Source organism: Euprymna scolopes, chromosome 24 (genome assembly GCF_053919585.1).
Source record: "Euprymna scolopes isolate OS-2025 chromosome 24, ASM5391958v1, whole genome shotgun sequence".
NCBI classification, from domain to species: Eukaryota; Metazoa; Mollusca; class Cephalopoda; order Sepiida; family Sepiolidae; genus Euprymna; species Euprymna scolopes.
The window spans coordinates 57781126-57803858 of NC_136505.1; the positions used below are offsets into that span (position 1 = coordinate 57781126).

Here is a 22733-nt window from a genome sequence, read left to right on the forward strand (position 1 = left end):
GAATTTATTACGTTAACGGTGTGCTTAACTTAGAAATATGGCGATTATATATTTTCCTAAACAGTTTTCTTTTCGGCATTTCACGTGTACAGTGTTACGGACCAGGATATAAATACCCTAATTTGCTACAAGAAAAAAATAATGAAACGAATTGAATGAAGGAAACAAAGAACTCAAATGCTGGAATAAAATAAACATGTCGTTTATTTTCTGTTGATAAATGAAAGTCTTGGGTGTACATGTGTTCATTCGGCCGTTGAATGTGGAAGGAAAGGGGAATGCAATAGAGAAACGCAAAGTGGCAAGCCGGCCTGTAGAAAGAGAGGGTTAAGCCAAGACCGTCTTAAAAGACAAGATGGCCGGTGGGCAAAAATAATTTAATCTGCTGACGTCATCACGGATAGTCCCTTAGTTGCTTGACACCGGTAGTCACTGTAACGTCTTGAAGTCAGTGTAATATTTCTTTTTTTTTTATTAAAATGCCTTCACGGTGCATCGTTCCAAATTGCCAAGGAAATTATCGTAAAGCACAAAAATTGACAGTATTTACATTTCCGAAAGATAAAGAATTATAATGCAGTAAAAAAAAAAAACATTTTACACCATCTCCATTCAGCAAAGTAAGTTTTAACGTGCTCCCCCCTGTATTTAACACGATGTAACTATAATTTAATTCAATATTATCATCCTAAGCTTTTTACCATTCAAAAGAAGAAGCTTCAAATAAATTGCTAATATTAAAAAAAAATTTTTTACAGCATACAAAACTAATATGAAAATGCATGACAACATCGACTCTTTAAAACACGTTCTTTTGAAGAGACGATTTTTTTAAGCTGTTGACACACATGTTTTAAAAATCTAGCAAAAATTAATTTTCCTGAAATGTTTCAATATTTAAAAATAAATTATGCCGGCTGATAAAATTTTTACACTTTTTTTTAAAGCTAGAAAGATAAAATTTAAAAATACTTATTTTTATATATATATATATATATATATATATATATATATATATATATATATATGAAACTAAACTAAAAAAAAAAATGCGTGTTCACTCGTGGTGTTATAGTTCATTTCATTAACGTAATTGGGTTTGTATTACTGTACACATAGATTCGAAAAAGTTGTCAAAAAACAAATATATAACAAATAAATGTTATCAAAGGCAAGATAAGTTACTTTTCTACCAAATATTTTTCGTGTTTTTATTCAATGTAACATGTTTATTCAGCTCGAAAAACATACAGTGTTTACCGATGTATTCGAAAATTCAAGATGGCGTCTGATTCTCTCTTTAACACGGTAAGTTTGGGATAAGGTGTTATAAATAAAAAACTATACAAAATACTATTAAAAACCCGCCGAATATATGTCAACCTATGTCACGGTAACATATATTGAGCGAGTTTTAACAGTATTTTATCCGGTTTTGTATTTATAACACCTTTTCCCAAACTTACCGTGTTAAAGAGAGAATCAGACGCCATCTTGAATTTTCGAATACATCGGTAAACACTATGTTTTTCGAGCTGAATAAACATGTTACATTGAATAAAAACACGAAAAATATATCCAGTTTGGTAGAAAAGTAACTTATCTTGCCTTTGATAACATTTATTTGTTATATATTTGTTTTCTGACAACTTTTTCGAATATATGTGTACAGAAATACAAACCCACGTATTTTAACAAACTGAAAATATGGATATAAAAAAATGATTTTGCATGTTATTTTTGTTATGCAGTGAAATAATCTTAAATAAGAAACATGATTTTTTCTTTAGGTTAATTATTTTTTTACTGTGCAGTATTTCATGAATTTATTGAAAATACTGTTTCTGATTTTGAAAAAATATTGTGGTTTATTTGCATTTAAAAATATTGTGGTTCATTTTGATTAAAAAAACATTCATTTTGATTTTAAAAAACTATTGTTCATTTTGATTAAAAAATATTCATTTTGATTTAAAAAAAATATTGTTCATTTTGATTAAAAAATATTCATTTTGATTTTAAAAAAATTCATTTTGATTAAAAAAAAAGCTCATTTTGATTTAAAAAATATTGTTCATTTTGATTTTAAAATTATTGTTCATTTTGATTTAAAAAATATTGTTCATTTTGATTTAAAAAATATTGTTCATTTTGATTTAAAAAAATATTCATTTTGATTAAAAAAAAATATTCATTTTGATTAAAAAAACAGTTTAATTTTAATATTTGTTTATTGTCTTAACTCATATCAAATGTTTTGCTTGTGTTCTGCTTCAAATATTCATAATCTTACATGCATAATTTTCATTTAATGATATTAAATAAACTTCAAGTTTACTACAAATCAAATCGTGTTCCTTCATTTTTTTTAAATGTAATTTATAAGTAATTAAAGAACGCATTCTAATCTTTAAAATCTATTATAATACAACGAAATATTCAATTGCTTATAATATTTAAACAAACAACTTGTGTTTTTTTTTATTACTTTTTTATTATTAATATTAGATGAGTTTCAGTATAAATCATCGTGTTCTTTCTTTATTTCTTTATTTTAATCCAATTTTGAAGCTTTGTAACGCCGTCTGTAAAAATTACTGTTCATTATTGACAGTCTAAGAGTTCCACATATCTTGCTTGTTGGAACCTCGGCAATGACGTCATTTTTTCAGCTGGCCGGCCATCTTTATAACGAAGACCACGGTTAAGCTCAGTAGAGAGTAGCGCACATGTCTGTTGATGGACCAAGGCCGAAGGGGAGATAGAGTGAGAAAGTCAATCCAGTTCATGGAGAGAGAAAGCGTATAAAGTGTGCGTACGGTTTGTTGGCTTTTTGTCCCACATAGTAGCAAGTGGTGTGAGGCACGCATGTGCGCGTGCATGCCAAAAAGGCATGCTGTCAGTCCGTAGACCATACAGCTCGAAAGCTGGTCCTAAAAAGGAAGAAGCCGCTTATTGCTCTTTATTTTATAGGTGTTTCCGGTGGTCTTTTGCGCATGTGTGGATTTCCTTTGAAAGGGGAAGTGACGTTGTCCATGCGTGCGTGTATGTGAGTACATGTGTGTACGTTAGCATGTGTGTATATACACGTGAATGTGAGTGTATGTACATGAACGTGAATATATGTACGTGTGTGGACCTGGGCGCGTATGTTTGTGTGTGCGTATGTATATGACAAGTAATATAGTTTGAAATGTGAACGCGTGTTTTTGTGTGAGACTAGAAAAAGGCTCGCGCAACAGTGAAACGTGCTAAGCTATAACTTAATGTTTTAATGTTACTTACTTTTGGTATTTATTTGCTTCTCCATGAAAGTAAAATGTGACACAAGGTCGTTTTTTCTTTTTTTTTTAATGTAAGGGAAAACAGCTCCCCCAAAAGGGGCACTCTAGAAGTAGGCATAAATAAAAATTGCCTTAGCATAGAAGAATTTCCCCTCCATTAACTAAGGACAAATTAACTTAAGTCTCAGAACAGATACAACACTGTGATCTCAGCTCGAAGGCCAGATACTTTTTCTACTTTTATGTACAAGAACATAGTTTATTAAAAAAAAAAGAAAAAAGAAAAAAAAAGCCGTTTAAGAGCCATGCCGAAACTATAATAAATTAATTCTAAATAATTCAGGTGATTGAAATAGTATTTAGGCCAAAAATAGAACCGCTTCCGCGCTTTATATTATTTTAAATCGCGACTATTACAATGTGGACTTTTAAATAAGGGTTTATTATTTACGAAGTTCACCGTATTTGTTGTAGTTGTCGTGTCGGTGGAGAAGGAAACCATCTGGATGCGCATATTATCAACAACAATAACAATAACAATAATAATGAGATAGTCACATTGTTCAAATTGTACACTAAAAAGAATATTTAAAAGCGACTAATTTCATCATTGTTTTATTGTTATCTCGAATTGTTTTCATCTCATTAATGTCTGTGTATGTGTGACTGTTTTTAATGACTGCGTTGTGTTTTGTTTCATTTTTAAACTAATTTTTGGCGCATAGATTTTACTGCAGTAACTGAATGCAGCAATAATGACGACATTCTTTGATGATGTCGAAGATGATGATGCGCCGGATGCTGTACTCCTGTGTTATTAAGTGATGATGCGCGTGTCTCGATGACTGTCAAACAATAACATATAACACATCTTCATAACCCGAAACGTAATCATGTCCCTACCCCCCTCTTCTCAACAACAACAACAACAACAACAGCCTCATCTTTATCGCCAGAAGCATCAACAACATCAACAAGGCAAGAAGATGGCTTCACCGTCGTTCGAATACTTTCGCTCCTCTTTCGACAATGTCTTCCAGATCTTGCCCCAGGGTCACGAAAAGGCTCTCAAAAAGGCCCTTTACAACACGGCGGCTAATTTCTTCGTCATCTTCGCCAGTCTCGTGGTGGTAGCCGTATATTTTGTACTCCAGGCCTTCCTAAGGCCTCTCCTATGGGCCGTCCTGTGTGGCACTTTCCTCTACCCTTTCAAACGGACACTGACCAGTGGCCTGAGGAGTTGGCTACAAGGACTTGACCAGTCCGGCACCCCATTCGCGGCCGGACTGGTCCTCTTACCTCTCAAATCCGTCCACGATGTGTCCGAAATGGTCAGTTCCACACTTAAAAAACATCTGAAATTAATTCTGGTCGGAACGGTCGGACTTCCATTAATAAATCTTTTGTATCATTTCGGCCTCATCGACACCATCTTCTCTTGGATTTACGCCTCATTCTTTATTCTATACGCGGCACTTGATTATTTCAACTCAGTTTGGGTAAGTTAACTTTTAACTAAAATCGGCAATAATTGAAATTTCTCGCTCGTGACCGTTGACCGCCATCAATAGACTTTCTCTCCAGGTATAATTAAGTGATAAAATCTTTTTCGGGGAAAATGTTATAATTAAAATTTCTTAAAATTTGCTGAAATAATTTTTTTTATATTTATGCAGAATACGGACTGTGCTGCTGCTGTGCGTTATTATTTAGAAACCCATTCTATACATGGGGAGGGCATTTTGCGGTGCATATTTAGAATTACTTATTAAAAAAAAACAAAAAAAAAACGATACTGTAAAGATTGAATTTAACGTGAAAATACTGTCTAAGAAAAATGGTATGATCCGTAAGACTTTTTTTTTTTTAATGAAAATGAAATATCAATTAATAACGGCGTACTTTATGCATTTATTGTGCTGACTGCGCTCATTATTTAGAAAGCCATTCTTAACATGGGGAGGGGGTTTGTAACTATTTTGTACTTTCACCTAACAATTTACTTAAAAAAAAAAAAAAAAAAAAAAAAGGAGGGGTCATTGTGTACTGGTTGTCCAACCCCCAAAGGGTGTTTATTCCGAAAGCCGTTCTTAACATGGGGGGGGGTTGGATGTTTATTCCGAAAGGCATTTTATTTTTTCGTAATCAACTTCTTAAAGGTAAGTCTTCGGATGACCCTCCAGTGCACTTTCACAAAAAAGATATCGCAAAACTTAACTTTTGATTTGAAAATATTCTTTAAAAAATATCGCGGTACAATAAGTGCATCAAGTGCCAAAAATGGAATATTTACGTAGAAAAACAAATAATTCAAATTAGAAAACCCCTGACTTTTTACAATTGTAATTATTTTAGTGTGCAATCATTTCTATCGATTTAAAATTAAACTTATAATATTGTTTATGGTCGTTCGGCACAAAAAAAGGGGGGGGGACAGTACGCTGATAGCGGCATACAGCCATGAATTTGACTTTCTCTCCAGGTATAATTAAGTGATAAAATCTTTTTCGGGGAAAATGTTATAATTAAAATTTCTTAAAATTTGCTGAAATAATTTTTTTTATATTTATGCAGAATACGGACTGTGCTGTGCGTGTGGCGTGAGAAAATTTTTAATTATCCTAAATTTCTCTTTTTTTTTTTCCTTAAGAAAAGTGGGGGAAAAGCTGTAAAATTTACCCACAACACACAAACTATCAACGGAAAAAAATAAAAAATATTTTCTTTTAGTACGATTACGTTAACACCTTAATTACATGGAAATATTTTGTAAACACAAACAGTTTTTGAATTTCCAAAATATCCACCATTTTTTTTCTATTTTAATACAAAAAATGGTTACCTGTCCTGTCCGCACTAAATGATCAATAATGCTCTCTAATTGATCATGAAGTAGATTATCATTTTTACCTTATATATAGTAAAGTGAACACCTGCTATAAAGTTTAAAATATTTAATTTAAATTTTAATTTATTTACAGATAGTTCTATAGCGTCGACGTGTAAATCGTACGAAAAATAAAAGTAAAATTTCAATTTAATTTTTTTGCTGACTGTGGAGGCAAAGGGTAAAGTTTTACGATAAAAAGAAAGAAACCCGCAACCGATTCTTAAATTTGATTAATTTCTAATTTCAAATAGGTAGGTACTTGTAATTAATGGGTTTTCAGGGAATTCCGAGTCGATCCTGAAAGTGGTCGAAGTAGTTCCTGATGCGAAAGTCGAAAAATGCAAAGAATTATCATTTTTTTTTTTTTTAATTATATTATTATTGCTTAGCTCAGCTAAACCGTGGCCTTCGTAAAGAGACTAACGACGGTCGTGCACTCGTGCACTGCCCCGGCCCCGCCCCGCCACCGAAAAAAAAGAAAAATTAGATTTTAGTGGAAAAAAGAAAGAAAAAGAACAAATTGTATAGAATTTAGAGTTGAGGATCAGTTTTGTACGTGCATTTGTTTGGGCACGGGTACTTCAATTATTATACTGTGCTGAAATAATAACGTTATTTAGAAAGCCATTCTTAACATAGGGATGGGAGGGTGTTTTGTAATTATTCAGTACTTTCATTTAACAATTTAATAAAGAAAATATCATAACTTGAATTTAACTTGAAAATATTATTTAAAAATAGCACGGTAACATAAGTAAGCACCAAAATTAGTTGTACAGAGTTTAAACTGAACCAAACCAACTTTTGTCGAGCTAAACCTAAAATTTAGATAAAACGTTAGAATCATCCAAAATTGGAGGAGCCTTTCATAAATAATACTGTTAAGAAACTAAATAATAAAAATATTTTTTCATTCTTTGCGTCAAAATTTTCGCGGTATTGATGCATAATCGCCTAAAAAAGTAGAATTTCATTAAGGGGGGGGAGTAAAAAAAAAAGCTTCTTCTTCAAAAAAGAAAAAAGATGGCTTTCAAATCGTAAACTGTTTCGGACATTTCCGGGATTCTCTGCATAATCGGAACTGACTTTTTGTAAGTATTGAAATCCTCTGGAGTCTTGAAATATTTCATTCGCAAAAATGTCTCAAATTCGGGTTTCATTAGGTCGTTGAAAAATCTCTCCTTATTGATATTTGTTTTGCATACATATTGAATACAAAACAAAATTTATTGTTACATTTTTGATTTTGTGAGAGGAGGATTAATAATTTGCATTTTGATTATTCAGATTGCTGTTCACATCTTTAGTGTTATTCTCACAAAGTTTCTGCCGATGTAAACTTCAACCTTCTTAACAAACTTTCTGTCGCAAAGACCCGTGCCAAAATTCAGATTCTATGTGATCCTCTTCAGGAGGTTGAAGGTTCAATCTTCTGTGCAGGCCAATACTAAGAATACAACTTCTACCTAGTCCAAACTGACAGAATGAGAGCATGCTATCCCCGTGGATTCAATAAAGGGTTCTGCGTAGATTCCAGATTTCAACATAATGATTCCTGAGTGCGACAAGATTACTCTGAAGAAGGTTGGTGGTTACATCAGCCGGAACATTGTGAAAGTAACACTGCAGATGAGAATAGTAGTCCAAAGAATTCAAATGATACAAGTTGATTGTTAGTGGAGGGTAAAAATCTTCCCCCACACTATCAAGGGAAAATACAAATCTAATATATAAAAGGCTATATGTTTGTCTGTCTGTCTCCCTATTTTCAAACTCTATCTCTTCCGAAACTAAAAGTCGCAGAGTGGCGCTAGGGATCTCAAATGATTGGATGTTTTATGGATCATTCTTTTATGGGTCTTTAACCGGTTAAAATAGTTTTTAAGGGGGCAAAAAGGGGTCAAAATTGAAAAAAATCGTTATACAATTTTTACATTCATTTTAGTTTATTTTTAATTTTTAATCAGTTCATATGCGTGTCACGTTGGTACAGTGGTAACGTCACCAGCTTTGAATGCTACAGTTTTGCTTTCGGTTTCAATTCTAGCTGATGGCATCCTAATACTTTTTTTTTTCTTTTGAAATCATGACTATAATAATATACTGTGTATAATAATGAATTTACATTTTTTTAAATATTTAAGGAACGAGTAAATAAAAATCTATCAAACTTTGAGAAATTCCTTACAATACTATTCAGCTACTCCAGTCAGAAAATAAAAGTATTTAAAGCAGTATTAGCGAAACTATGGCAGAAGATAGAAATATCTGTTGATTTCAGTGTGTCAAGTTATTAACGCGGTTGAGAAAAAAAGCACAATATACCCATAACTTGTTTATTGAAATAATTCTCAAACATTAAATGAACTAGAAAAAATGCTTAGAACACAACAACTACATAGTAATTTCTACGTTGACATAATTAGTAGAGGATATGCGATTCTTTTTTATGAATGACTTGTAAAAGACGTTGGTCCACAGAATTAGTCAAATTTGTGGTTTCATCAACAGTTATTCCTCACGATACCTCTTGGAGAGCATCCCACAACTCATCTTTGCTCTTAAATTGGCATCCACTTGTATAGAGGTGTCGCTTCATGATACTCCAAAGGTTCTCAATTGGGTTCAAATCTGGTGAATTCGCAGGCCACTCTATCTTTCGTAGCCCAGAGAACCCCAGTTGTTACAAATACTCTTTGCTTTTGTTTGCTACATGCAAGGGAGTATTATCCTGCATAAAATAATGGTTCTTCTGAACATCAACCTTTGCTTCTTCAGCCATGGTTCAAAGTGCTCCTTCAGAAAAGCTATGTAAGCATTTGATGTCATTTTTACGCCTTCTGGGACTCTACATAGATCAACTAAAGTACCTCCGATAATCCCAGCCAAAATCATTATCCCACCACCACCTTGTTGGTGCCTTAAATACTGATGACGATGTCGTCCATCTATGACCCATCCCTTGCTCCAGCTATCTGGGCCATCAAGAGTGACTCACACTTCATCCGTGAACAAAACTTTGGAGAAATCTGTTTTCATGTTGTCCTCTGCCCATTTCAATCGGTTTTGTATGTGATGCTGCTTTAATGGAGGCTTTGTCACAGGCTTAACAGACTTTGCTACTTCTTTTAGAAGGCGACATCGAGTACTTTTTGAGACACTCTTCAATCCGGCTTAGTCAAAAACTTCTCGACTTGTCTGCCCAGGGTTCTTAACAACTTCACGTTTAATTCGGAGTAGAGAACGGCATGAAACAACTCTAGATTTACCTTTATCAGCTCTCTTACTTACCTTTGTAGGGTCCTTGACAAAGTTCTTCAGTTTGATGGTACCTTCCTATCATTTTTGATATTTCGAGGGTAGTTTTACCTTTTGCTAGCTGTTCTGTAATAGTACTCTTTTCAGAACTACTCAAACCACCCTTACAACCTATTTTATTGACGAAACAAACTGTCTTGTTAATAATTTGACACACCTCAAATATCGTGGATTCAGCAATTACGATGGCAAGTTGTTTACTTTTTTTTAAAAAAACATAGATTCCATGAACAAAGCTTCTCTCTTTTAACTGCATGCCTATGGAACTCTCTTTTGTTTGCCTGCATTCCAGCTGACTACAATTTGGTAGCCTTCAAGTCCAATGTGAGTAAATTCTTGATGAATCATCCCCTTAAGTAATCCAATTATTAAATTTCAACTACTAACGATTACTGCAATATTATCCCCTCACTACTCTACACTCATTAACCTTTATTCTCGAGTGGCCTCCCGGTCTTGATAAGTGGTGATTTCTATGTAAAAAACCCAAAAAAACTCTGTTCGACCATTAGATTGAGGGTATGTCACTGAGGACTGTTTATGCTTCATACCTCATGACTTGAGGAACTGCTAAAATATGTTGGAATTAAATGGATGACCACTGTTGCTGCTTAGTTCTTCTGCTGTGTCATATCTGTGGAATAGTTTCTAACAAATTGATATTAGTTTTGAGGTGATGGTACAACCTGCTTTTAAATAGTACAAAATTCCAGCCAGTAAGTATATTTGCGTGAACAAAGTATGCAGTACGTCTAACACAGAAGAGGCCCATCACTGCCTGCTAGGAAAGTTCTGTGTGGAGCTGGGATTAATGTGAGTGGTTCATGTGATTAGCTTGGGATGATGCTTATGCATGCTAAGCAATTAGTTCTGAAGTTGTGTAGGGATATGTCCAAACAGAAGCACATCCCATCTGCAGCGCAATATTGAATTTAGTAGTCAATGCTCAGCTGTATAACCAGTTGAGCTTAACAAAATAAACGGAGAAAGAAGCCTAGAAAGTTGCTTTATAAGAATGATGGAGTGATGGAGTACAATTGTCTGGATCTCTTTTGCACTTGTAAAATTAAATCAGCACTTGACAGCAAAGGAGTTCTATAATAGATTATCCAATCATGGACTAGCAGCCAATCAAAATTCAGAGAATGGACTTGCCCAACTGAGATGTAAACAGAATTTTTGTGAAATGGTAAATGTCGGCACATTACTTACGGAAAAACGGTTAATTAAACTGCAGAAGCACCTGTTAATGGAATTCCCCCCCCCCTAAAAAGAACGAAAAACATAGAAATATGTTTTTGCAAACCGCCCGTGAAAACCTTATTTTTTGATAAATTAAAAAACTACATATTTTTTTTTAACTTTCTTATTTGAAAGATTCCTACGCGATGTGATACGACACCCCACTACGCCCGTTCACACGCGAACGTATTATGTAAGAAAAACACTACTGAAGGCGATGAAATGGCACAAAATAGTCCCAAGGTCTAGGGGTTCATACCATGCAAACGGTAAATTTGTGGCGGGTTTGATTATCAGATTCGTTGTCAGCGACCTCGAATACCCCTTAAAAAAAACAAATTAAAGTGCTTGTGTTCTGTTGTGGCATAAGATAACATTTACACTTTTTTTTTTTTTAATAATTAAATTACCACTTATCAAGGCCACTCGAGGATGAGGATTGATGAATGTAAGGTGATGGTGCCGTAATCATTAATGGCATAGATTGCATAAAATGTGGACTATTTAAGGGGACGGCTCAACAGGAACATTTTTACATTGGTCTTGAAGGCTACCATATTGTAGTTGGTCGGGAAGCAGGCCAGTGAAACAATGTTCTACAGGCGGGCAGTTCTAGGAAAAAGGCTTTGTTCATGGAATCTGTGTTTATATTTAGGCTCAGTTTTTTCTCATCGATAGCTTTTTTTTTTTTCTACAAAAGCTATATTTAATTTTGTATGCTAAACAATAAAAAGTAATTTGATTTAATTTATTCTAGAAAATACTTTGGAATTGTTTTCGTATGGACGCCATCTTGAAATGCAACTTTGTATTCGTCAATATAGAATTACTTCTCTTTGATTGAAACAGACATCATTTAAAAAAAATAGCATAGTTTTAATAAAAAAAAAAAGCAAATGGCAAGTAAAAAGGTCATTAAATGTTTCGTTGCTGTTTGTAAGCAAATAAAAATTGTTACAAGCCTCTGATTTTGTGCAACATGTAGGATCCGGTCACAAAAAAAAAAAAAAGAAAAAAGAAAAAATAGCTGCTACATCTAATTTTTTTTTTTTTTTTTTTTTTTTTTTAAATTTTCTTCCTTTGAAGATTGTAACGTAGGGTATAGGGCAGCTAAACCAGCTGCCAACATTGCCCTGCTTTTTATTGAAACCAACCGAGAGCTCTTTTTAGTATCCTCGTTCCAATAAGTACAATTGTCTGGATCTTTTTTGCACTTGATTCACCAGGAATATTAGTTAGGTAGGACCAGGTTTTTCTTCATAAGCCCTGTGGCACCAATAATAACTGTTATGATTGATATCTCCCTAAGATTCCAGTTTCTTTTCATATCATACACAAGACCTTGATATTTGGTCTGTTTTTCCCTTCCAGCTCTGTTCAGACCTCCATCATTAGGGAGACTCATTTCAACCAAGGTTGCAACTCTCTCTGACTTATTTCATATAACTATGTCAGGTTTCACAGCAGCATTTTCAAGGTAGGTGGCTGTCGGGATTACATGATCATAATATATGGTATATAAGTAATTATCTAATTATATGCTAGCATGTCTCATGAAATAATGAGATTTCTCCTTACCTCATTTACAAATGTGATGTTGCTGGCTTGAATAAAAAGCCTGGTTTTCAGAAATTGGGGCGAATTTGGATTCATGAACTTGAACAGCAGTGTGATGAATTTAACCACAGAAATTGTTAGCTAAAAGTACAGAATAGTTAACAATCCATTTTTGAAAGTGCAGAATAGAAAACAATTATTTAACCATACAAAAAAAAGAAAAGAAACACTACCAGGCAAAACTAGATAAGGACAGCTAGTTTAGAATAAACTGAGAAGCCCAAGAAGATTGTTTATAAAAAGGCGGTAATGTTCCATTATACTTAGATGGACAAGTCCATTCTCTAGGTTTTAAGTGATTGCTAGTCCATAAACCAGTATAGAGTTTTTAGGCTAAGTGTCTATTTGATTCTATAGTTGTTTTATGCTTATAGTCACTGAATATCTAAACACTCTTAATGAGAATTTCAGAAATTAACAGCTGGTGTATATGCAACATTACCCTTGCATATACAGTGACTGTATATGTAGTGATGACTTTTTCTTTTTTTTTTTTTTTTTTTTTGTAAGCAATAAGGACTTAAAAATTAATTTCTTTGATGTACATTCTTTTTATTTTACCCCCTTTCTCACCGATATCCTCAGTTATTACTAGGGCTAGGACAACAGCATATTTTTTTTATTGTTTTGACTCTCGAGTGTGTATCTGTTGATATCTTATATGCTTATATATAGAGTGATGTGGTTCTCGGTTGATTAACTGTGTCTAACTGTGCGGATATATACTCGAAAGTTAAAACAATGAAAAGAATATGCTGTTGTCACAGCCCTAGTTATTACTTACAATGGCAAATAACCAAATCATAATGACAGAAGGAGAGCGATCTTACCGTGGTGTAATATGTATATTCAGCTGTTTCTTTGCTGGGACAGAATCTGACATAACATCTGGCTTATTATTATCATTATTATTATTATTAGTGAACACTACATAGGCATTAGCAGCCGGTAACTCTGTCTGGAAAGATGGTCTCCTAGGAGCAAAGCCATAAGGTTTACCTTTATAAAAAGTTAGAGTAATTAATCCTTCCTTTTCGTTCCTTCTCTCTGTGGGCACTTTGTCATGGCAGGTATCGGGTCTCAGCCCTCTTAGTTTGATACATTTGGCACTGCGATGACTATATTTTGAGCTTCGCCACTTCCTTCTCATCCACTAGCAAAAAGAAGCAAGATAACTGCATTTTATTTTCTTTATTTAACCCCATCCCCACCTATGTACAGCTCAATAGTACTGATATGCAATTATGATACTAGTTATGTGTGTTTTACAGTTCAATTCGGATTTTATTCAATATTATAATTCACTATTGTTGAGAAGATACAACTTCGGTAACAATGACAGTGTTGTATCAGTCTAAATTTTGCGGAGTATAATGTATATAATTATATATTGTAATATTATATCATAATATAATCTCTACAATTATGTAAATGCAACTTTGTCTCTCTGTGTGCGTATGTGTGAGTTCGTTCCTTATAGACTCTGAAACAGCTGAACAGATTTTCTTTAAAATTTATAGAACTTTTGTGTGTAAGTCTGGGAGTGATCTTAGTTAAGTTTTGTCTCAGAATGCCCCTGATAATTACCGATAATCAAAACTATTATTTTAATTTATCTATCATCGGTAAAGCCATTTTTCCATGTCATCGCTTAGCAACAATGATAAAACAATGGGTCGTGAAAATTCTACTGTGGGTAAGTTGATAGTGTGTGTGTGTTTTTTTTTTTTTGTTTTTTTGCATGACATGGTCTGTAGGTTCAAACCCCACACGTAAATGTCTTAATGCTTTTTTTTTTTTTTTAACTGGAAAGAAGTTTTTATAAAATAATTTTATAAAAGAAACAGTAGTTCAATGTAAAATAACATATATTTTGGACTAAGTTACTGCATGGAGGCTTATGACGCTTCCTTTCACGGATTTCGATGACAATAAAAATATAGGAGTGTGAAATATTCGTTGATCATCATTCAATCCTGGGCAACGTCGGGTCTCCCTGCTAGTAATATATAATTATATAAAAGGAACTTTGTCTGTTCGTTTCCTATCAACTCGAAATCGGCTGGGTCGATTATTAGGAAATTTCACATGAAGGTACTTCATGTGCCTGGCAGTGTTCTTAGATAGGTTTTGTATCAGGATATCTTCGATAAGCATCAATATTCAAAATAATTTGATGAAAGTAGGAACAGGTGATTTTGACTAAAGTTAACACTTTACACAATTCCACAAGTGCATTTGAGAAGTTTTATTCCCCCACAAGTCGATAAGCCCAACAAATAAAATCAACAGTAAGTTCTTTGTTATGACAAGGGTATGTTTGAAATCAATGTTTCTGTTTAAAGCACAATTGCATCATGATACTTGACTTTTTCATTTTAAACTTAAATTCAAGCCATTATTACCGCACAAGTAGTAAGACCAGACTTATAAAATCAACATTAGGTTCTTTGATATAATAGAGGCGCATTCAAAATGAATGTTTCTGTTTAGAGCACAATTGAATTATGATACTTGATTTTTGCATTTTAAATTTTAATTCAAGTCATTATATATATAAAAATAATTTTATAAAATCAACAGTAGGTTCTCTACAGTGCAATGTAAACTAGAATGTATTGTGGAATAAGTCATTGTGAGACGCCTGTGAGATTCTTCCTGGTGCACTACGATTTGATTGAAAAATGGGTGTTTTCACTGATTTTAATGACAATAAAGATATGGGAGTGTGAAACGTTTGTTGATCATTATTCAATCCCAGGTAACAACGTCGAGTCACTCTGCTAGTATTATATAATCTATTATTATTATTATATTATATAATTATTATTATATTATATAATTATAAAACTCTGTGAACCTTGCTTTCATCTTGTCTTCAGCGATTGAGCAATTTTATCTTTTAAAAAAGGATTACAGGTGAGTTTATATATGCATATGGACGTGGCTCAACACTACTATATATTAGGTTCAATATAATAATCAGTAGAGAATTGTCTTTATAATAAATATGTAATCGACATTAATAAAATATCATATTTAAGCATATCGTACAACCGGTGGACTGCTAGTATATTATATAATCTATATAATAATATAATAGCGATGGGTACAACTACACTATAATAGTGAAATTCGAAATTTTTAATATTGAATTTCAAGCAAACCAATGGTCTATACTTGTCACATGACAGTAGTGAATATATAAAAAAGAAAAGGTAGAAAAAAATTATTAAATATTTTTGGACGAAAATTAGCAACAATAAAATGTTTGGCTAAAAAAACACTGGAAAGTTCCAAGGGGAGGTAAGTAGCCTGTAACTATTGCTAATTTTTTAATAAATTGTTCATTAGCAATCATAAATATGTTACTTCCCTTGTTTTTATGTCACATGTTCCCAAAGAAATATGGCAAGGGTTTTCTATAATACAGAACTAAAACTAGTTTGTTTTTTTTATAAATAATGTTGTAAGTACTTCTGACATTGACATTCTAATTAAGTAGATATCATTGCTTTTAGTTGAAAAAAGTCAGTAGATACCATTATTTTTATTTTTTTATTTTTTTCATTTTCCAAATTTCGCTATTATAGTGTAGTTGCACCTAACAATAATACCAGTTTGTTTAATTTTTAGATTATTCAAACTAAACTTCTTTTTTAGTTTTATTTGTTTTTTTTTGTTTTTATTTGGGGGGGTGGGGGCATGTAACCTCTGGCCTTTTTCATATACTTCTTGCCAAACTTTGGAATGTTTATGGTGAACTTGGGGGGGGGGGTACGGAATCCTTTATTTAATCCACAGAGGCAGCTTGTTCTATCAGTCATGACAGAGTAGAAATCTTAAATAATTTATAATTGTACTCTGTATGTGTCCTGTATTGAGAATTAAACCTTCAACCTCCAGAAAATTACCACTTCAAACTAATTATCACTAAGCAATCGATCCATGTGGAATGTCTATTATAAAACTTTTTTTTTTAATGTTCATTGCTGTGCGTGAGTTCTAATTCAAGTATTTAATTTCCAACATTCTGTAGTTCATATATCATTTGACAGCTCACCGATTTCTGTAACATTCTGTCATGTTGATGTTCTCAAAAAACTCTCTGTCAGTTAATGAGTTTGTTGATTTTTATCTCGATCGGTCAGCTCCCAGACATGTTGGGTTGAATCACATGAGAACTTCTCCAATTCATTCATAAATTCGATTATATCTATATAATAAATTAAAGTTGATTTTTTTTGTGCATCTACAGTTCCAATAGGAATATAAATTAACACTTCTTAAATCTTTCATAATCAGTACATACAGCATTTCCTAAACTACGTGTCGTGAAACTAATAGTACATTTCGTCCCCATATACAGATTATTACATTTATTCTGAACAAAATACCTCTCTCAAATGCAATAATAACAGATAGCATAATTTCTATAGTACTACTACTTATTAACCTAACACAATATATATATATATATATATATATATATATATATGCATTAAACGGACAGTTCAAATTAATTACATTTCTTCTGACTATCTGACTATTAATCTACAAAACTTTATAAATAGTACATCGAAATATTATTGCGCTTATAATACTCCATAGGTTTATTACTAGAGAGCATGTTTGCTTTGATACTCAATGAATAATGTATTCTCTGATAATCTCATTATTTAGCATGATTGATGTCAATTTATGTAAACAGTAGATACATTTCATTTCAGTATCTTGACACTTTAAACAAATTCCCAAAAAACTACTACTTAACTTCCAAAACATATTATTAATTTATATAATTTATTCATACTGCAAAATATGCCTGTCTTTTGATTTATTTACCATGTTCTGATATTTTTTTAAATTCCATGTCTGCTTCTTTTTTCTCTTAAATTTAAAGAAACAGTTAACGTTAAATTGTTATATCAATTCTGATAATATACTTACTCTTTTCTCATGTTGGTCAATCAGGAAAAATTCTTTGCACTTTTTTGTACTTTCATCTGAATAATTCTGTCTTCTCTATTTTTTTTTTTTTCTCTTTTTAAAAACAAATTCTCATTACATTGTTGTTTCGGCTACTACGCTATATTTAATTTTTTATATCATTGTTCAATTATAGAGAAATCTTTCTATACTGAGGCAATTTTTATTTTCGCCCCAACAATTATGTTCTTCCTATTTTTTTGCTGACACTTCTGACACTATAGTACTTTTTTTTTTATCTCCTCAATCAGTTTAAGAGAAATTCTTCCACACTGCAGCAATTTTCATTTGCGTCCAACACATTCTATTCTTTTTTTCGCCATCTTCTTTTTTTAAAATTAGAATAAAACTTCAATGTTCTAGCTGTTAAGATTAAGTAAAAAAAACTTAATCTTAACCTTTTTTTATTTATTTCTTTCCTCTACTTTTTGGCAATAAAGCCAGCCTTCTCCAATTACCTTAAGCAGTTGCCTGATTCCAAACTGGATATGGCATCTCTTCAATTAGTCACCTTTCCCAGGCAACGTTGGGGCATAAGCAGCTAGTTTATTATATATATATATATATTGTAAATTGATCATGTGATCTGTTCATATTGACATGTACAAACCTTTGTTTCTTGTATTTTCACCTCCCTATTTCCTGTTTCTCACAGAAAAGACGTCAGTCTATCTCTGCTCTATCGTTATTTTCCTGGCAAGTGCTCAACTGAGCTTCCATCTATGGTTTTCTCCCACAAGACATTTGCAGGAAATACTCATTTTCCTGTCATAGTCGAGGTAACATACAGTTGGATTATCTCTACATTGTCAGACGCATTTCGTCTGTATCAGTCTATGACCAAGACTGACCAGAAACTCTGTTCTCTCACCTGAACACGTTACATCACCTATCATCATATCATTTGACCCTGCATTTCTAACGCATTTTGTCTAGGGAGTTAACCTTTGACCCCCATGCCATCTGCAGTTTGGTGTATTTTCGTTTTCTGCTATGTCATTCTGACATATAATTATCCTCATCTTCTAGTAGTTGTTTCACGACAGCTAGAAGATTAGGATAATAGTCCACAATAAATAAAAGGATAAATAATGCAAAATTACTCATCTCAATAAGAATTCCAATTAAATAATATACCATTCGGTACAGACCCGACAATGGAAGATCAGATAACAAATAAACGTGGATTTATGAGACCAAAAAAATCCAACCTTGATTGCTCTTCGGGGCCCGTAGCGCAGTGGATAGAGATGTTGAATCTCTACGGTTCCAGATGAGCATTGTCAGAAGATAGTGGTTTCAATCCTACCCAAAACTGGTCAGAGGCTTAGTTGGCCAAAACGTGGTGGGACAACAACAACTATGGAAGGCAGTAATTGCTAGGGATGCAGTTAGTGAGAAAAACAAAAACCATGTGCAGCTAAAAACTAAATTCATTCTATGCATAACCAGCATTTAGGACAGACGCTCGAAGCATGCATCTCGTTAGTTAAGTTATAGTGTGAATCTGTGGCATATCAACCTGTATACGATACGCCCAAGTCTATTCACACAGAGATGACCGAAAAAAGTGACAGTGAATCCAGAGTTTTTCTGTGGAAAAGAATTTAAAAAAAAAAAAAAAAGAATAATCTGGCGAATATACCTGGGAATGTCTGGTATTTAGTAGACCGCTTCATTCAAATAAGAAAATTAAAAAAAAAAAAAAAAAAAAAATGTTTAGAAGCATCTTAAAAATCGTTTGTTCCTGTGGTAAAAAAAAAAAGAAAAAAGAGATCATTTGTATAAATGCTGGCATTTAAATGGCTTTGTGTTTAAGTTTGTAGTGCAAAAAAGTGCTTGACTTGCAGACAACAGGTGATGACACCTTGATCATGTCTGTCCACTCCTTTCAATATTAAAACACGCATCCACATTAACAAAAGAATTATTTATATGGAGTTTTTTTTTTTTACCTGTTTATGCAACCAAGAATGTTGTCGAAATACAAAAACTGGAATGTTCTGACCATCATACAAGAAACAAAAAAAATAGATAAAACATTGTGAAAGTCTGAATATGTTTCGATTTATTCCTGTTTTAATTTATTAACCAAAAAAATAAAGGTTCTATTCACAATGTTTTGGCTGTTGTTTGCTTAAGACATGTTGTACTCTGTATCACATACTATTCATTCAAATTTTTGCTTTGAATATTCATTTAGTGCTATTTTGTTTAACATTTGACTGAAGCATCAGTCAGTTCCTTCTTCTTATTTGACAGGATTTCAATCGGTTGTAGTCAGCTAACATACTTCCTAATTTCCGGCGTAGTGCTACCAGAAGCAGACAAGGCATATCAGTGCCTTCTCTCACAACTGTATTTCCCCTGTGCATGTACTCTTTTTACATTTTCCCAAACTTTCTTTTTTTATTCAATAATCATTGAAAAGTTTTTCAGTCCTACTTTAATTAAGAATGATTTAAATTAGTTTTATTATTATTGAAAACGCTTTTTGCACTCTTTTTTTTTTTTTTAAAGAAATATTGAAATCAAATAAAGATAGTGCAAACTGAGACTAATTGTGTTATTTTTATCTGTATAATTCTGTTAATTTTTATTGTATACTTTTCAATAATGCTCTTATATTTTATTTCAATAAATCGCTTGACAATAGAAACACTGAAGAATAATAAAAGTGAAGGAACTGATTTGTCTTGTCACCGCTTCCAGGAGCGCTATGCAGGAAATTAGGAAGTACGTTAGCTGACTATATCCCTTCAATCTAATAATCAATTCACACTGACAACCAAGCTTCAAACCCTGTCCGATCACCGTAATGTTGCATCATTGTGTATGTTTTACAAATACTTCAGTAGAATGTGCTTTAGTGAACTTGCAGCACTGATTCATCCTCAATGTAAATACCCTGACCAACCCAACAAGCAGCAAAATCACACCTCTTTACTGAAAAGTTTCACAGAGTTCATAAAGTTTTCTACTCTAATAGTTTCTTCATTTGAAATACTAATCTTTGGAATTCTTTCTGTTTCTTTCTTTCTTGGTTGTACAAACATGCAGACATTTAAATGTAATGTGAACAGACATATTGCTGCTCATCTTCCTACTTAGGATGTTCTTACATGTATGGTCTCTAATTACCAGTAGCCCCTTACATCTCGCTGGAAATGTGCCTTGTTTGGGTTGAATAAAAGCAATAAAAAATACATTGTTGCATGTGGCTAAGTAAACCAGCTCCCCAAAAACATTTACAGTTACCGTTTTGTCTTCTTTCCCACAGAGGAAACGTTGCCAGCCTGTCTGTTTTATCGTTATTTCCATGGCAGGTGCTCGTCTGAGCTTCAATCTATGGTTCCCTACCCCCCCCGCCACACTTTCACGAAAAACACTCGTCTAACCAAAACCAATATCAGTAGTCTCCCACACTCTTTATCTGTGCCTAAACCTAAATGTAGATTCCATGAACAAAGCTTCTTTCTTAGAACTGCACGCCTATGGAACTCGATTCCGTTGGACTGCTTTCCAGCTGACTACAATCTGATTGTCTTCAAGTCCAACGTAAACAAGTTCTTGATGAACCGTCCCCCTTAGTAATCCAATTTACAAAATTGCCACTACTTATGTTTACTATGCTATAATCACATTGACTAATGTATACCCATTAACGCTTATCCTCGAGTGGCCTCCGGGCCTTGATAAGTGGTGATTCCGGTGTAAAAAAAAAAAAAAAAAAAAAAATGTATAAATGGGAAACAAATCCAAAAATTGAAATAAATCCTATTAAAAATATACTGTAAACATGCCTGGTTCGTTAAAAGTTAAAAATGAAATGTTTCTTGAACTTAAAGTGGCAAATGTGTTGCGAAATTCATAATGATCATTTAATTAGTTTAGGAATGAATCATGTGAATACAAATATATTAGCATATAGACATACCTAACTATTATTACAATAATAATTTTAATACCTACATACACTAGTGTGTCATCCTTTCGGGAATCATCAATGCAGGGTAACACGATTATTACTGGTCAGGAGATTCAAACCTGGCCATGATGCCATTTTTGACTCCATTAGCAAAGAACTAATCCCAAGGCCAATCTCAACTGCGAGAAATATCGTTGAAATTTTAACATTTATTTTTTAAATGTCGTAACATCCGGCCATAGTGAGCTAATGATTATAACCTCATGATCTGCTCTGCAAGCTTAGGCGACCGACATTTTATTTCAACTTTAAAGTGCTCAACAGAAAGAAACCTAGTTTTTTAAAGGAGCTGACATAATTATTACAATAATAATTTTAATACCTACAAACACTAGTGTTTAATCAGTGCAGGGTGACATGATTACTACCGGTCGGAAGATTCGAACCCGAACATCAAGCCATCTTTGACTCTATTAGCAAGGAACTAACCTAGGCACCGCCAAAAATGGCCGCAAAATCAAGTTGTTGTTGTTTTTTAAAACGAAATTACATTTATTAAAATCCATTATTTCTGAGTAACTTTTTTTTTCCAGAAAGATAAAACCCTGAATTTTATCATATAGAAAACAGAATAATGTAAAACTTTTTCTACTATTTTTAATTAAATTTTAAATGTTAAATTTTCCCAAAAAGTTAACAATTGACATTTTTTGTCTTGCACAAAAAACGTACATAAATATTAAAAAAAAAAGGTTTTTGAAATAATTAATTTATTTATTTATTGTCTAACTAAGATTTAGGATGATTTTCTAAGAGAATATGCAAAAATATTATAATATAAGTACCTGGATTTCAAATAATTCCACTTATTCATATATGTAACCAATTATTTTGCGTCGATCTAGAGTCTAGATCGACACTGTTTACGTTTGCGTTTGATAAGAAGCAAACTATGGAAGACCAAACAGGCCAAAAAAACTTATTTTTCAGTGACGAAAATTTCAATGTATTATTAAGCTGAGGCTGGCCAGTACCAGATGGGTGACCATTTGTATGAGTTTGGTTTTTAATGTGTATGTGTGTGGGGGCCAGGCTCCCCAAAATGGGGGGGGGGGCAATTTAAAGCAGAATAAAAAAAATTATTTCAGCGTGTTTGGTCCACCGTAGTCGAAAGGCGGCAAACGTTTTCAAACGGGATCGAAAAAAATGATGCTATTTTTAACACAAAGGGCACAATATTTATCGAATTGTTTTTTTGGTATCGATTCTTCAAAGCATGCCCTGTTTAATAATGGTCATGCATTATTCGGCTCGCTAAAAAAAAATTGTTAATTAATTTATCAAAGATTTTAAAATGGCTTTTTTCATATAAATATTTAAAAAAAATTTTTTTTGTTTTGCGTAACTTAAATTAATTATTTTACTTAACATATTCACCGAATTTCACACTTCAAAACTCAAAAGC

General features: G+C 32.9%; 1 protein-coding gene across 10 annotated transcripts in view; it reads left to right on the forward strand.

Moving 5' to 3' along the window:
- Positions 1 to 3714: 3714 nt before the first annotated feature.
- The window catches only part of LOC145246721 (transmembrane protein 245-like), a 189937-nt gene continuing 170918 nt past the window's right edge, over positions 3715 to 22733 (forward strand). For 9 of the 10 annotated variants that reach the window (XR_013863156.1, XR_013863155.1, XM_080108466.1 and 6 more), the window contains exon 1: positions 3721 to 4783. Coding sequence is in view for 8 of the 10 variants with exons in the window: in XM_080108466.1 (XP_079964592.1) it covers positions 4178 to 4783 (606 nt within the window). In the remaining 2 variants the exon portion in view is untranslated. Of the gene's footprint in view, positions 4784 to 22733 lie in introns of all 10 variants that reach the window. The other variant, XM_080108465.1, reaches the window with a different exon arrangement.